Source organism: Hyperoodon ampullatus (assembly GCF_949752795.1).
Source record: "Hyperoodon ampullatus genome assembly, chromosome: 11".
In the NCBI taxonomy this organism is placed as follows: domain Eukaryota; kingdom Metazoa; phylum Chordata; class Mammalia; order Artiodactyla; family Ziphiidae; genus Hyperoodon; species Hyperoodon ampullatus.
The window spans coordinates 51,430,055-51,446,559 of NC_136924.1; the positions used below are offsets into that span (position 1 = coordinate 51,430,055).

At 39.9% G+C, this 16,505-nt stretch overlaps 1 protein-coding gene across 1 annotated transcript in view; it reads right to left on the reverse strand.

Annotated features, from left to right (window-relative positions):
• The window catches only part of NELL2 (neural EGFL like 2), a gene marked incomplete at its 3' end in the record, with an annotated part of 372,583 nt that extends 361,526 nt beyond the window's left edge, over positions 1–11,057 (reverse strand). Inside the window, exons 1-3 of the mRNA XM_079715910.1 lie at positions 10,953–11,057; positions 10,168–10,253; positions 9,601–9,729 (exon numbers count right to left, since the gene is read on the reverse strand). Coding sequence (XP_079572036.1) covers positions 9,601–9,729; positions 10,168–10,222 — 184 coding nt within the window. The 5' untranslated portion in view covers positions 10,223–10,253; positions 10,953–11,057. The remainder of the gene's footprint in view (positions 1–9,600; positions 9,730–10,167; positions 10,254–10,952) is intronic.
• Positions 11,058–16,505: the final 5,448 nt, after the last annotated feature.

Consider the following 16,505-nt stretch of genomic DNA (forward strand, 5'->3'; position numbering starts at 1 on the left):
TGGTTTTCTCTATGCCCCCCCCCCCACTTCTGAACAGTGGTACAACAGGGCAGATTTTACCCCTTCCTCTCCAAACAGACCATTTGTTCTCATTTCTCTCTACCCAAAACCGCATGTCCTCTTCTCCCAAGCAAAGCCCAAACAACAAAAATAGAACAGGAGATGCTTCAGGGCCAGTTTCTCCCCCACTCCACTCTACCTTCACCTTCATCCGCATCACATGAAAGTCACCTTAGGTTAGCTCCTCCACAAAATCCAGCATTTCTACCAGATGGCCCATAAAACAATCCAAGGGAGCTTGATCTGCTGCTAAGCTAATTCCAAATAAAAACAACATTTAACGTGTACTCAATGTTTAGTAAATGCCATACACAGTTTTATTCATATAATCTACACATCAACTCTAAGAAATAGTACTGTCATTATCTCAATTGAAGCAGAGATACGTTAAATAACAAGTTCAAGTTCGCACTAGTGAACAAAGGAACCAAAATTTGAACCCAAGATACCTAGCTCTGGAGTCCATGTTCCTAATTACTACTGCACATCAATTTGAACTTGGAATTGTCTCCATCACTTCTTCCCTTTGTCTAGACAGGTAGAGTGTGACCTTCCAAGCACTGGTTTGTTGTCCTCATTCTAAATCTTCTCTTTGAAGGGAGAGACACCTGGTTGTCTGGGTTCCCCATCTCTTCCCCAGAATGAAGACTGTCAGGAGGGTTGCCATCAAGAACAACTCAGCAAATACTTGTCCAAGGGCCCATGTCCAGTTCCTGGCAGCAGCCCTAATGGGAAAGGGAAGAGCTGTGCTCCACTTTTCTTCCCATCTAATTCTCTCCCTAATTCTTCCTAATTATAGTGGTTTATATCTGAGTTTCAACAAATGTGAAGCACAAGTTACCATAAGAAAAATTATCCCCTACAAAATGAGTTTCCACATGACTGGCATCTCTCTTCAATGTCAATTCTAAACTAAAACTAGCAAAAGATGAAAAGTTTCAAAAAATTGATAAAAACAATGTAAGAGGAATGCTCAAATGACACACAAAGACACTAACTTATGATGATCTGATATAGGTAGATAAATTTTTAACATGAAAAATAAAAATTTGACCAAAATGATAAATACCTCAAAATAAATGATTTCTTATTAAAAGGTTAAGAGACAGTCCTCAGATATTTTTGCAAAAATAAGCAAACAGAAAACCCCAACACTTGATTTTATTTACTTGTTCTTATAACTGACTAATAGTTAAATGATTACCTATATTTTGTCAAATGTAGACTAGGACAAATTATTTTCATAGTTTCTACCTTCTTTAAGATAAAGTCCCCAATTTACTTTTTCACTATTTACAATTAAATTTTGGTTCCTGCTTTACCTCCTGTAATAACTTATGTAGACATTTTCTTTCCTCCATTATACTGTATGTCCTATCCTTATACATAATAGCAGTGCAATAAATATTTGTTGAATTGAATTAAAGTAAAATCAACAGGAGACATCACACCATAAGGCCTTAATATCTAATACCAAAGTTACCAGTTAGCATATGGACAATAATTATCTGAATTATGGGCAGATAATAACAAGAACTCAAAAAAGGATAGGTGTCTGCAAGAATGGGGTCTGGGACCAGCATGAGGTGAATGAGCTAGTGGGAGATGGAATAAAGCCACAGAAAGGCCCTTCACTTCAGTTATTATCCAGGGTGCATTTTAGCCATGACATTCGAGATCATTCACCAGTCAGAGCCTGTCAAGACTGCTCCAGCTCCTCCCAAATCAAACCTAGTTGCATCCTACAGATACCCCTGGCAGTTTTGATAGAGAACTCTAGTAATCCTTGCCCCTGTCCATAGTTCTGACTACCATACTGACTGGGTGCCAAACACCATGCTAAGTGCTATCCATTCTACTTCCAAAATATGCATGCTTTCTAATTTTCCCCCTCAACCTCTGGATGAACCTTTTGGGGGAAGAAGGGGTGCATTTTTGAAAAAGAAGCACAATTGAAAAAACCCACAACTTGGTTTTACGCAGAATGTTCTCAGAATGATGGAGAGAATCCCTTAAAGACTCATCATTTAGTATGAAGACTCTGAATTTACACTTAAAAAACTTTTAAGTCCCAAATGACTAAGATAACTTTAACTGGCTAGTTGAAGTTTCCAACCACTGAACAAATTTATTCTCATGCATAGTAGAAGGTGGGCTCAAAAGAAAGTTTAATTCAGTTACAAAATAAATGAACATTAACGTTTAACATATACATCAGTTTCCTATCGCTGCTGTAGCAAATCACCACAAACTTAATGGCTAAATCAATGCAAATTTATTATCTCGCAGTTCTAGAGGTTCAGAAGTCCAAAATGAATCCCACTGGGCTAAAATCAAGGTGTCTGTGAGGCTGAGCTCCTCCTGGAGATTCTAGGGGAAAATCCATTTCCTCACTTTTTACAGCTTCTAGAAGCTGCCCACATTCCTTGGCTCAAGACCACCTTCCAAGTGCAAAGTCAGCAAGGACCAATCAAGTCTTTCTCATGTTACATTACATTGACACTGACTCTTCTATCTCCCTCCTCCATATTTAAAGGAGTGCCATGGCCCTGGGTACATGGCCCTGTGGGCACCCCCCGAGTGATTCCATGAAGTCCACCCAAATAATCCCAAATAATCTCCATATTTTATTTTATTTTTTATTGTTTTATTTATTTATTTATTTATTTATTTTGGTACATGGGCCTCTTACTGCTGCGGCCTCTCCCGTTGCAGAGCACGGGCTCCAGACACACAGGCTCAGAGGCCATGGCTCAAGGGCCCAGATGCTCCGCAGCACGTGGGATCTTCCCGGACCGGGGCACGAACCCGCGTCCCCTGCAGCAGCAGGCAGACTCTCAACCACTGCGCCACCAGGGAAGCCCATATTTTAAAGTCCACTGATTAGCAACCTTAATTCCTTCAGCAACTTTAATCCCCCCTTACCCCGTAACATAACATATTTACAGGTTTTTAGGATTTAGTATGTGGACAGTTGGAAGACCGTTATCCAGCCTGCCAAAATCTGTCCTTCAGCAAGATTTATAACCATCCCACAGGCAAAACACATTTACTCTGTCCCAGAGTCCCCCAAAGTCCCAACCCATTAGAATATCAACCCAAAGTTTAAAATCTGGTCTAAATCTTATCAATTCAAAAGCCCTAAATCTCATCATCTAAATCAGGTATAAATGAGACTCTGGGTATTATCCATCCTAGGACACAATTTCTCTCATATGTGAACCTGTAAAACTCAAGAAACAAGTTAACTGCTCCCCAAATAAAATGGTGGGATAGAAATAGGATAACAGTTATAGACATCCACATTCAAAAAGGGAGAAAATGGAAGTTAAAAAAATTAGACACCAGATCCATGCAATTTTGAGATCCAGCCAGATAAACTGCATTTGGTTTTAAGATCTGCGAATAATCCTCTGTGATTCTTGGCTCCACCCTCTAGGCTCTAAGCTCTGTCTTCTGGGCTCTCAGTTCTGCCCGTGAAAGGTGGCACATGTTTGCAGCTGAGTAGTTTAACCAGCCTATTTCTTGCTTGTAGAATTTTGGGGACCCAACAACCTTCTTTCATTACATTTTCTCACTTGCCCTTTCAGGTTAAGGCAGGAGTGTTATTGCTGTTATGGTCTTCTCAAGAACCTTGTGGGTCTCCCACATGCATCATAGAGATTTACTCCATTAAACAACAGGTTCCTTCACAAATATTTCCTGGATAAATCCATCTCTATTACAGGTTTCCACTGAGATGTCTGAGGGAATACATGAGTCACACGTTCAATTTCTTCAAAGTGCCCTCTATGTGACTAAATACTCTGACCTTACTTCTAAGGCACTAGCAAAAGGGTTTTAGGCCACACTATTGGCTTACTCTCCTGAGTAGGCTTTCCTGCCAGTGAATCTCCTAATTTTAGCATATTTTGCAATCTGGATATGTTAAGAATTTCTCAAATATCAAGTTCTGGTTCCTTTTTTGCCTAACAGTTCTCTCAATCTATCTTTCTCCTTTCACATTTTACTATAAGCAGCAAGAAAAAGCCAGGCTACACCTTTAAAACTTTGCATACATATCACCTTAGCTACATATCTAAACTCATGTTTACAAGTTTTGCTTTCTACACAACTGCAGGACAGAATTCAGCTAAGCTTTCTGCCACTATATAACAAGGATATCCTTTCCTCTAGTTTCCAATAACATGTTCCTGATTTCTATCTGAGCCCTCACTAGCACTGCCTTTAATGTCTATACTTCTACAAATAGTCTGTTCATGACAGTTTAGGTATTCTCAAAGGTGATTTGGGTTTTGTTTACCATGTTCCATCTTCTTCTGAATCTTCACTAGTAGAATCGCCAATGTCCGTATTTCTACTAACAGTCTATTCAAGGCAATCTAGCCTTTTTTATCATGTTCCTCAAAATTCTTCCAGCTTATGCCTATTGCCCAATTTCAAAGCCACTTCCACAGTTTTAGGTATTTCTTACAGCATCCCCACTTCCATGAATCAAAATCTGTATTAGTTTCCTATTGCTGCTGTAACAAATCACCACACACATAGTGGCTTAAATCAACACAAATTTATTCTCTCACATCTCTGGAGGTCAGAAGTTCAAATTGTATCTCACTGGGCTAAAATCAAGGTGTCAGCTATGCTGTGTTCCTTCTGGACACACTAAATGAAAATCTGTTTTCTTGCTTTTCTAAATTCTGGAGACTGCCCACATTCTTTGGCCATGGCCCACTTTTATCTTCAAAGCCAGCAATGGCAGGTCTAGCCATTCTTCTTTGCATCACTCTGACACTGACTCTTCTCTATCCCTCTTCCAGATTTAAAGGACCTTTGTGATTACATGAGGCCTACCCAGATCATCCAAGATTTGCAACCTTAATTCGCCCTTGACATGTTACACAACATATTCTCCGTTCCTAGGCTTAGGACGTGAACATCTTTGAGGGATTATTATTCTGCCCACCACAGTATATCTTGTATAATGATAAATTTTCAATTCTTCTGTATAAATATGATCTACTGTGTAAACTGATCCATGCTTTCTTTGTTTGCTTCATTTCATATCATAACACTTACATTTCCACTACTCTGGATTTCTTCCATTTTCTCAAGTGCACCATGCTCATTTCAGGTCAGGATCTTTGCTCATGCTATTTCCTTTGCCTGTGTTACTCTTCCTTTCTGAATCCCCACAGCTCCTCTTCCCCAGACTACTCTTATTTATCCTTTGGCGATCAGCTTAAATGACTCTCCTTCAAAGACAGTTTCCTTGATCCTGTGACTCCCTAAACAAGAATGTAGATTCCCATTACATCCTTAGTTTCTCTTCATATCATTTATCTTAATAGTGATTAAATTATTATCTGTGTAATTGTTTGTTTAATGACTATTTTTAAGGCACTATGAAAGTAAAGTTCTAACTTCATTTGTTATAGGCCTAACACCTAGCAGAATAAGTGCACAAAAAAATTCTTCATAACATTAATTTTATAATTTAGGGCACTGAAGCTCATAGAAATTAAGTAACTTCACCATAGAAACACAACTAATAAAATTCCACTTGGGTCTAACTGGTTTCAAAGCCCATCTCTTCAAAGCCCACAGTCATTGTGTTATTCTATTCTAATGCGGCATCAAAATGACCATTGTCTCTAAGTCCACAGGTACTCTGATCTTCATACTGAAGAAAAGTACTCACTGCCACCTCACTTTCCTTAATGCAGTTACCATTGTAACTAGTCAAGCCAATGACTCACCACCAAATGCCCAATTTCATTCCTGTTCTCAAATACTGGCATAAGGTAGACTTGTGAACATTTTTTTTCCTTTAAAATCTTAAAGTTCTTTAAAAATAATTACTAAATATTTATTTCCCAATGACCAAAAAAAATATGCTTTGATTTTATCTACTTCTCTCGTGGGGATTAGTGACATTATAAAATCTGTGATCACCCTAGAAGAAACTTTATTAAACCAACAGAGGAAACTATCTAGTTTGGGAACCTGGCCAGACAAAATGTTAAAACCAAAGATCTAAAAATCATGTTAGAAAGTCCTAGAACTATGCTTCTGTATTCTCTCATTCTTGGTGTCTCATGTACAAAGAGGAAAGATTATTATAATCATTATCTTGAAGAATATTCCCTAGACTTTAAACAAGGTTGGTAGAATTCTATTTATAATTGCACTAGCCCTTAACATTTCAGAATTCTTTACCACCTTTCATAGGTTTTTTTTTTTTTTTTTTTTTTGTGGTACGCGGGCCTCTCACTGTTGTGGCCTCTCCCGTTGCGGAGCACAGGCTCCGGACGCACAGGCTCAGCGGCCATGGCTCACAGGCCTAGCCACTCCGCGGCATGTGGGACCTTCCCGGACCGGGGCACGAACCCGTGTCCCCTGCATCGGCAGGTGGACTCTCAACCACTGCACCACCAGGGAAGCCCTCATAGGTCTTTTGACTGTCAGAACCTGGTCCTCTATTTTTTAAAACCGTAAGTGTATTTTTGTGGCTATCAGTCAGATTGTAGCTAGAAATACATGGAAGATCTTGATATAGATTCCAAACTGTTGCCTGATCACTTTTTTCTTTTGAAAAGTATAATTGGCACAGATCAAAAGCCACATGTATCAAAACAGGATCTAATTTAGCATCTTATTACTTCAATTTCCAAAGCAACTGCAAACCAAATTTCAACAACAAAACAATTTTAGTGATGCTATATATGACAAAAATCAGGTATGACTTTGAAATACATTTCTACTTGCTTTTATTATACATATGTAATAAATATAATAGTTATTAAGTAATAGTAGATTCTTAGTGCACAATAATTTACAAAAACTATTTAGTTTCTAAAAGTACTGAATTATAAGCATATTAAAAAATAATAAAGAGAAGAATGAACTAGCCAAATGGAGAAGCAATATTAAATGAGCAAAAATCATTGGGAAATTGTATGTTGAGATTTCTTTAATTTAAAGATGAGACAAAAGAAGATAGTTATAGAGATTTGAGGGTTCAAAAAGCTCTTCCATCTATTTGGAACATATCTGATAGCACAAAGTAGCTTATCTGATAGGTTTATGTGAAATCTGAGAGCACCTCACAGGTTTGTAATGTGTTACTATTCCTGCTATGCCATTTTGAAGACTATACAAAAATATCCGCAGCACCCTCAATTCACTATAAAGCGAATCCATAAAATCTTCAGAGGCTGAAAGCTTTTGTCTCTCTAAAATCCATGTAATCCCAGTGAAGCCCAGAACTGACTTCTTAAAAACAGTTTCCACATTCTAACAGCAGAGAAAAGACCTTTCCAAGGTAATGCAAAACTATCAAGCAGGGCCAAAGGTCTACATGTTGTCAATTTTATAATCTAAATCTGAGAATAAGAGAAATCATTAGAGCATAATAAACACATCAGTAATACATGCCTACTGAGAACACAGCAGGTAGCAAATACTTGCTGATTGATTGGCTATATGAAATAAGGTGCATAATTTGGCAAGAAATAAAACTTTACACCTCCAAATCTCATAAACTATATTTGTCAGGCATTTACCCTGTTTAAATATTGTGCTTAGTACAAACAAGGAAACAAAACAATTCATCAGTGTGAATATGTAGTAAGTATGTACTGATATGTAGTAAGTATGGCCAATTCATTCACAACACAATGCCTACCTTGAAGAACTGGCAATTTAAATAAAAATGAATACTAGGCATTTCTTATAAAAATTTAACCAGGAAGAGATATTGGTGCCTTGAGACTATTTCCTAGAAATTGTCTAGCATCAGAACATAAAATGCACAGTCCTGAAGGTTTCTATTTGTGACAGCTCAGACGGTCTTCAGAGAAAGGCAAGAAGAACACCAATATAATTTAAAGGACCTTTGGAAATTTTAATGGCACTTCAATGCCATTTGTTTATCAGGAGCTTTAGCTTCTGTAAAGTTTTCCAGTTAATCAAATTGGCAGCCCTGAAGTAATTTTGTTTCCAGCTCACAGGGATTGAAAACTCAGAGATTGAAAAAAAAAAAAGGAGAAGAAGAAAAAGAGAAAAACAGAAGCTTAACTCTAATGACACTTTTATTCTGCTCTGTGAATTTTGCTGACAGTCTAAGTCTTATTTCCTTTATTAGGTTTGGTCATTATTTTTAAAGGAGTCAATATCCAAATCACACCCCCACTCCCCACCAAAAAAAAAGAACTTTAAGTAAATAAAATATTATCACGAATATGCCTCACAATAAAAGCATTTAGTGGGCTCACCATAATTAAAACAGAAAATTGCATTTAATTTATTGTAAGAGTAAACTTGCTTTAAATAAATGCAACACATGTCAATTTCCTCCTTTTCCAACTGTAAGCTTTGGTGTTACTGTCCATGGTGACACATACTGGCTATACCACGCAACAACACCACTACAGAAACACTCAAGTTTTATTTTATGCCTATTTCTTGGTGGCAAATTTGCTGAAGTGGTTTTATTTTGCATATCCAACTCTTTAGTAATCATGAGTTCCAGTTTTTTTGAAGCCACAGCACCGAAATCACAAAAGAAAAACTGGGTGGGGTGGGGAGAAGATGCTTTGGTCAGTCCATCAAATATGTTAAACCAAATTCCATTTCTCTTTTGCCTTCATCTGTACTTTACCATATGTGAAACTAGTCTTTCTGTATGTGTTTAGCTACCTTTTAGAAGCTCATGTTGCAGCACCTTCCCACAAACCAAGCAATCTTCAAAAAGGTTGGTAAATCAAAGCTGAAGGATCGATGCACTGGAATTTGCTTTGACTACATAACACACCTAAATATAAATTTAAATGTAGACACTTGTGCATAGCCAAAGTCCACTGACTTCAAAAACAAAGTCTTAAAATCCTAAGTACACGATTAATGGTGAGACAAAGTATACTTTTGAATTAACATTTATTTGAAATATTTTCAAAATAATTTTTAAGAGAATATTATTTCCTTTCTCCTGTCATTGATGGAGAAGAATCATTATCTTTCAATGAGGAATCTTGTCTCAAATATAGTGTGTTTGTGACATACAGTAGTTAAAACTATTGAAAGATATTAATTTTTCCACAAAGCTACCCACATAAAGAAATTCCTCTGCAACTGGTCACCACTGTACTTGAAACTTTCAGAGAGCAGTGTCTTAACTAAGATTAAGCTACCCTATTCCCTACCTAAATCAATTTCACCCAAATGAGGCGTTTGTGTTATAAAATTCATTGTTACCCAGACTCCAAAATCAACCATCTGCCATCGGAGTTTCTGTACAGTAATTAAGGGACTATCCATTAGAACTGGCAAGAGTACAAAGTAAGAAAGGAGGGGGCGGGGGAAGAGAGAAACCAAGCCACTTAAAAAGAATGGAAGGTGTATGTATTTCACACTGACCCCTCCACATCTCAGCTCAGAGGTCATCCATGAGGCAAAACAGAAGTTAGGAAGAGCGGTCAGGCCAGCTCCTCCAGGGGTTATCCGAACTGAAACCACACTGGGGACTGAGCACGCGCCTCTTACCTTGAAAAAGAAAGGCTTTCGTCCCATTATGTAGACCGGGCACCTGGCGCACTCCGGTCGTGGACTCCCCAAGTCCTAACTCCGTTAAGACGTCAATCTGTTGGGAGGGGTCCACACCAAGCCCCCAGACTGGTGGGAGTGGGGGAGGGAGGAGGAAAGAAAGAAAAACCTCCATCAAAATATGTCTCTTCCTCCAAGACAGCAAAGAACCGCGTCTTAGAGACAATATTGGAAACTGACGAGAGGCGACTCCCTCCGCTGCCTTACCTGAGATCAGCAATCAAGCTTTAAAGAGCACAGCACCCAGTCCCATTTCCGTGACCTACTTTAAACCCCTCTCGGTGCAAAGTTCCCCTTGGCCCTCAGACCGTGGACTAGGGGTGTGACCCGCCCTGGTGTCTCCAAGACAAGCACAGAAAAAAATCCAAATCCAAACCCACACCCTAATCCAAGCTTCCCACTCCAGACCTACTTCAGGTGGAGGAAGAGCAAGGCGTCCCCAGGCAGCTCGGGCTGCCCCGAGGCGGGGGCCATCCCTTCTCCCGCCCCAGCTCTGAGGCCACTCACCTGCTCCGAGACCGAAGAGCAAAGAGAATGTTCTCAGTAAGACCCGAGACTCCATGGTGTGGATCTGCTCAGTCCATCGTCTCCCTCTTTAAAAATAAAAATCGAAGAGGTTCTTGGAATCAAGCGGGAAAAATAGCGTTTGTCTTTCCTGCCGCTGCCTTGGATTTAATGATTAGTAAGAGGAGTACGATTTGGTTGCCTAAGAAAAAAAAGGGAGGACCCCCCAGGCGCGTGAAGAACTTAGACCCTCCAGCGCGCACATCATTCCCACACGCAGAACCCAGGCGGCGGGGCGCGGGCTGGGAGGCGGCCCTGAGGGAGGGGTCGGACTCGCCGGGGGCTGCTCCGCCGGGGAATTAGCTCCGGAGCCGAATCAAAGCAGCCGAAGGCACGCACACCCGGAGGAAGGGAGGCCGCCCCAAGAAAGCCGGGGCTGGGGCGGCCCCGCACCCGCCTGTCTTCACCCCCGCCCGAACCTGTTGTAAAGGCAGAGACAATGGAGAGAGCGCTCGGAGACACGCGGAGGAGAGACGGTTCCTCGGAGAGGGAGGGGCGAGCCGGGAGGCGGGGAGAGGAGAAGGGAGGGAGCCCGAGGGCGAGGCCCCGCGCCCCGTGTCCCTCTCCCGCACGGGCTCCTCGGTTTCCAAGCCCCGTCTAGCGAGCCCCGGAGCCGTTGCAGCCTCCGCCCTCCTCCCTCTCTCGCCGACCCTGGCAACGCCAACCTCCTTCGGGATCGAAAGATTCTATTTCAAGGTGCTAAGTTGATGGGCGGTCTTTGCTCTCACCCCGAGATTTCGGGCGCCTGTCTAGAAAGACGGAGAAAGGACCACCCAATCGCAGAAGGCGAGGCTAGAAGGAGACGCACTCGCCCGCCCTTTAGGCAAAGGAGGAAAGCCCGCATACAGTCGCGCAACCTCGGGGACTAGAGAGGGGACTCCCTCTCCGGGGGTTGCGGAGGAAGACTGCTAAGGCAAGCTAGACTCCCGTGGTGGGGCTGGAAGTAGAGAGAAACTGACGGAGACGGGTGGCGAGCCTGGGAAGCCCTGGGAGCTCTGCGGGAGACGTTCCCTAGCCGGGGCGGGGCGCTGGAGAGCTTCCCCCGCGCGTAGAGCGCAGGGGAGAACTTAGCCAGGAACTGCTGGACAGCTCCGGGACCTCGCGCGCCCCCTGCCAAACACAGCGCCCAGGCCCGGGCTCTGGTTCTCCAGGACAGCAGGAGGCAAGGCCAACAGAGTCAGCGTGCCTGCCCATCCCGAAAAGAAGAGATAAAAGATTATTAATAGATAGATAGATAGATAGATAATCGATAGATAATGACACACACGGGCGATGGGGTCGAGGGGCGGAGAAAGGAGCAGAAGACGACTACGGGGCCTGGGCAAGAGAGAAGAGCCACCCCATCGTTGACAACACTCATGCAGGCTCTACCCATCACCATATGCACTGAAACCATAACAGTAAGGTCATTTGAGATCTAATTCTCAGCAGGCAAAAGTATAATTGAGGTTAACAGCATATAGTATTCTATAGCCCTTAAATTTCGTGGTAAATTTTGAATAATGACATTAAACTCCCATACTGAAAAAGTAAGTTTCAAAAGCGATTAAATTGTTAATCTGTACAAAGATCAACTGAGTTTCTTAACTTTCCATCCAAACAAGTAGATTCTGAATTCTCCAAAAGGATCCTACACAGCTAGTTACCAAAATACCTACTGGGTAGAGTCTGAGGTTCCAGTAGAGCAATATGTACTATATTATACTATAATGGGATGAGGGGAACATACTTAGCTCTGTCCTTGGAATGTTTAAGGGAAAAAAATCAGAATCTGGAAGCTTTTCCAAATTAAGTTTTGTTTGTTTGTTTTTTTGTGGTACGCTGGCCTCTCACTGTCGTGGCCTCTCCCATTGCGGAGCACAGGCTCCGGACGCACAGGCTCAGTGGCCATGGCTCACGGGCCTAGCCGCTCCGCGGCATGTGGGATCTTCCCGGACCGGGGCACAAACCCGTGTCCCCTGCATCAGCAGGCGGACTCTCAACCACTGCACCATCAGGGAAGCCCCCAAATTAAGTTTTAATGATCTCTCCTTGTCAGTTTTTCCATTTGATTCTATCTGTAATTTTGTAAACTTTGAGAAATATTCTAGTACATATATGTGATGAAATATTGTTTTATGTAACTTTGTATTTGCAAAACTACACAAAATGAAATTAATGTAATTGAATTGAATTAATTCAAAGGAAATTATTCACCATGAAATTAAAAATCTTTCTACAGCAGTACAACCAAAATAATGAATTGTAATAGGTATCTACAAAAGTTACATTAAAAATTGAAACATAAAATGAGAGGGAAAAGTAAATACACATATGCACACATATTTACATTTAGAAGTTCTCCTAACCTACTTGCACTCAACCAAATCATAGAATCAGGGGTACTCGCCAATCTCTGACTCTCACCTATGACATGCTGAAAGCTGGGGGTTAGTAAACTTGTCACATGTGCTTATGCTCCCTCCAGAAGAGTGGTATTTTGTATCCAGAAGTAATCCACTTGAACCTGCTATGGTAAATATGTGACCTAATTAAATTTATGGAAACCATTAAAATATGAGTACAGAGAAGAGCTGTTTCCATAAAATGGAAATGCAAAGCTTTAGAAAACCATAATAAAGGTGAATCATTGTATTATTTAGGGCAGAGCTTCTCAACCTTAGAGCTATTGACATTTTAAGGGTGGATAGCTCTTTGTTAGGATTGTCCTGTGCCTTGTAGGATGATTAAAAGCATCCCTGGTCTTTACCCACTAAATGCCAGTATTTTTAATATTCCATTTTATTTATATGTCTTATAACTATATCATTTTGTGTAGCTTTTTAAATTGCTGTTGTAGGGAATACAATATACATACTTTTCACCATCTACTCTAAAGTCCATGTGTTACTTCTTGAATTGGAATGTAGAAATTTTACCACCATATTGGTCCTTTATCCTCACCCCTTTAAGTTGTGATTGTCTTATGTATTAAACAGATACTTTATACAACGTTAAAATTTTTGCTTTCAATCATTGTGATAGGCATAATAATGCTCTCTCCCCCAACACACACACACACACACACACACACACACACACACACACAAAGGAACACAACCTTACCAATACCTTGATTTTAGCCCAGTGAAATCTGTTTTAGACTTCTGAACTACAGAACTGTAAGATAATAAATTTCTGTTGTTTTAATCACTTAATTTGTAGTAATTTGTTTCAGCATTCACAGAAAACTAATATAAATACTAACCACATAAAGTTCAGTCAAAATGATAGACTCTACTGACCCTGAAAGAATCCTCTTGTATTCATAAATACATCACAAAGCTAAATAAAATTTTCAAGATTTTTTTATTCATAGATGAACTTTAAATAAAAAATGAAAGAAAAAAATTTCCAGATGCTAGGGGAAAACAGAAATAGCTGAAAATTGGCAGAAAAAGGAGTGCAATGATTGGAAGAGGGTAGGACACAGGGTTTCGGACACAGTAGGGGCCTTAAGACAATGGGGTAGGATTTTAACATCCACACAAGAACTGGAAACAATGAATTATGGCCAAAAGCCAGAAGATGTGAAGATGTTACTGATCCCTCCAATAAAAATAGGGAGATATGAATGATTATATTACAAATACATACACATATATTTTGCACAAATCGGCCCAAGAATTGACAAGAATGCTTGCCAGCTGCTCGTGACCATAGGTGGAAAACAAAGTCACCTGTAATAAATGTCAAATCTCAAGCCTTGGCACTTATAAGCACATGGTCCAAAATTACATCTGCACTGGTATAAGAAATTATAAAATCAGAAATTAGAATAAAACCCCTGGAGTCTGCTAAAGAAGCAAATGTAAAAATCCATTAAGGGAGCTTCCACAACTTCTGGCATATAAGAGAAAAAAATGTGATGAAGATATAATCACAATTAAATAATAGCAATAATAAATTGCATTGAAGTAAAATACCATGAAAACGAGTCAGGAGAAAGAGAAAGAGAAAAACAACTACCGTATGCTAACGCATATATATGGAATCTAAAAAAAAAAAGAAAGGGGGCTTCCCTGGTGGCGCAGTGGTTAAGAGTCCGCCTGCCAATGCACGGGACATGGGTTCGTGCCCCGGTCCAGGAAGATCCCACATGCCGTGGAGCGGCTAGGCTCGTGAGCCATGGCCACTGAGCCTGCACATCCGGAGCCTGTGCTCCGCCACGGGAGAGGCCACAACAGTGAGAGGCCCGTGTACCGCAAAAAAAAAAAAAAAAAAGGTACTGATGAAGCTAGTTGCAGGGCAAGAATAAAGAGGTAGACATAGAGAATGGACTTGAGGACACAGGGTGGGAGGGCACAGCTGGGGTGAAGTGAGAGTAGCATCGACATATATACACTACCAAATGTAAAAGAGTTGGCTGGTGGGAAACAACCGCATAGCACAGGGAGATTGGCTCGGTGCTTTGCAATGACCTAGAGTGGTGGGATAGGGAGGATGGGAGGGAGGCTCAAGAGGGAGGGGATATGGGGACACGTGTATGCATATGGTTGATTCGCTTTGTTGTGAAGCAGAAACTAACACAGTATTGTGAAGCAATTATACTCCTATAAAAATTGATTTAAAAATATATATATACATTAATAAAAAGAAATAATGGCCTTAGACTTCCTTAATCTGGAGAAAGACATAAACTTAGCAGATTCAAGGAGCTCAGTGAATTCCAAATAGGATAAATGCAAAGGAATCCATGGCCAACCATATCATAATCAAACTGCTGAAAACAATAGAAAAACAAAACTATCACAAAGAAAAAATTTTGAAAGCAACCAGAGAAAAATTACACATTACTTATAGGGAAGCAACACTTTAAATGAATGCAAGTTTCTCACCAGAAGCCATGCAGGCCAGAAGGAAGGGAACAACATTTTTTAAAGTGTGCAAAAGAATTCTGCCATCACAGAATTCAATATCTGGTGAAAATATCCTTTGGGAATAAAGATAAAGGGAAAGTACTCTCAGATTAAGAAAAGCTATAAGAACTGGTTGCCAAAAAACCTGTTCTAAAAGAATTGCTAAAGAAAATCCTTCAGACAGAAGGGAAATGATAATAGAAAGGCAACCAGCATATCAGTAATGAAGAAATAGCAATAGAAATGGTAAATATCTGGGTAAACACAATAGATTATTCTTCTCTTGAGTCTTATAAAATGTTTGATGGTTTTATTAGTTGTCTATTGATGCTATAACAAATTACCACAAACTTAGTGACTTAAAATAACACAAATTTATGATCTTACAGTATTGTAGGTCATAAATCTGACACTAGTCAATAGGCTAAGCTCAAAGCATGGACAAGGCTATATTCCTTTCTGCAGGAGAATCCATTTCCATATGTTTTGCAACTTTTAGAGAGTGTCTGTGTTCCTTGGCTCATTTCCCCCTTCTCCTATCCTCAAAGCCAGCAACAGCAGGCTAAGTCCTTCGCATAGTGCATTCTCTCTGATTCTCTGACTACAGTTCAGAAAGGTAGTCAGAGACTTCTAGGGATGTATATGATGACATTGGGGCTACCTCATAATCCAGGATAATTTCTCAATCTGAAGGCTTTTAACCTTAATCACCTGTGCAAGATTCCTTTGCCATAGTCGTAGGTTCTGGGGATTAGAGTATGGACATCTTTGGGGAGCCACTCTTCTGGCAACCATAATGATTGAAAGAAAATATTTTAAAGTACTCCAAAAAGGTTTCAATGTTTGTAGATTTAATACATAAGACAACTACAACATAAAGAGATGAGGTTAAAGGTACCAATATGGTAGAAAAGTTTCTATATTCCAACTGAAGTGGTAACATATGGACTCTAAGTAGACAGTGAAAAGTTAAGTATGTATATTGTATTCTCCAGAACACTAATTTTAAAACCTATACAAAGAGATATAGTTAAAAGACAGAATAGATAAAATAAAATGGAATATTAAAAAAATGTTCAGATAACTTGAAAGAAGGCAGGAAAAGGATTGAGAGGAACAAACAAAAGAAGAAACAAAGAGAAAAGAAATAATAACATGGAAAACCAAAATCCAAACATATCCCTATTGCATTAAATGTAAATGGATTAAAAAACCAACAATTAAAATTAAAAGACCAAGACTGTCAGAATGGACTTGAAAAATGTACCCCAACTATAGGCTGTTAAAAGATACTCATTTCAAATATAATGTGGTAAATTTAAGGTAAAAGTATTAAGAAAAGATATACAATGTAAAGATGAATCAAAAGAAAGTTGGAATGAC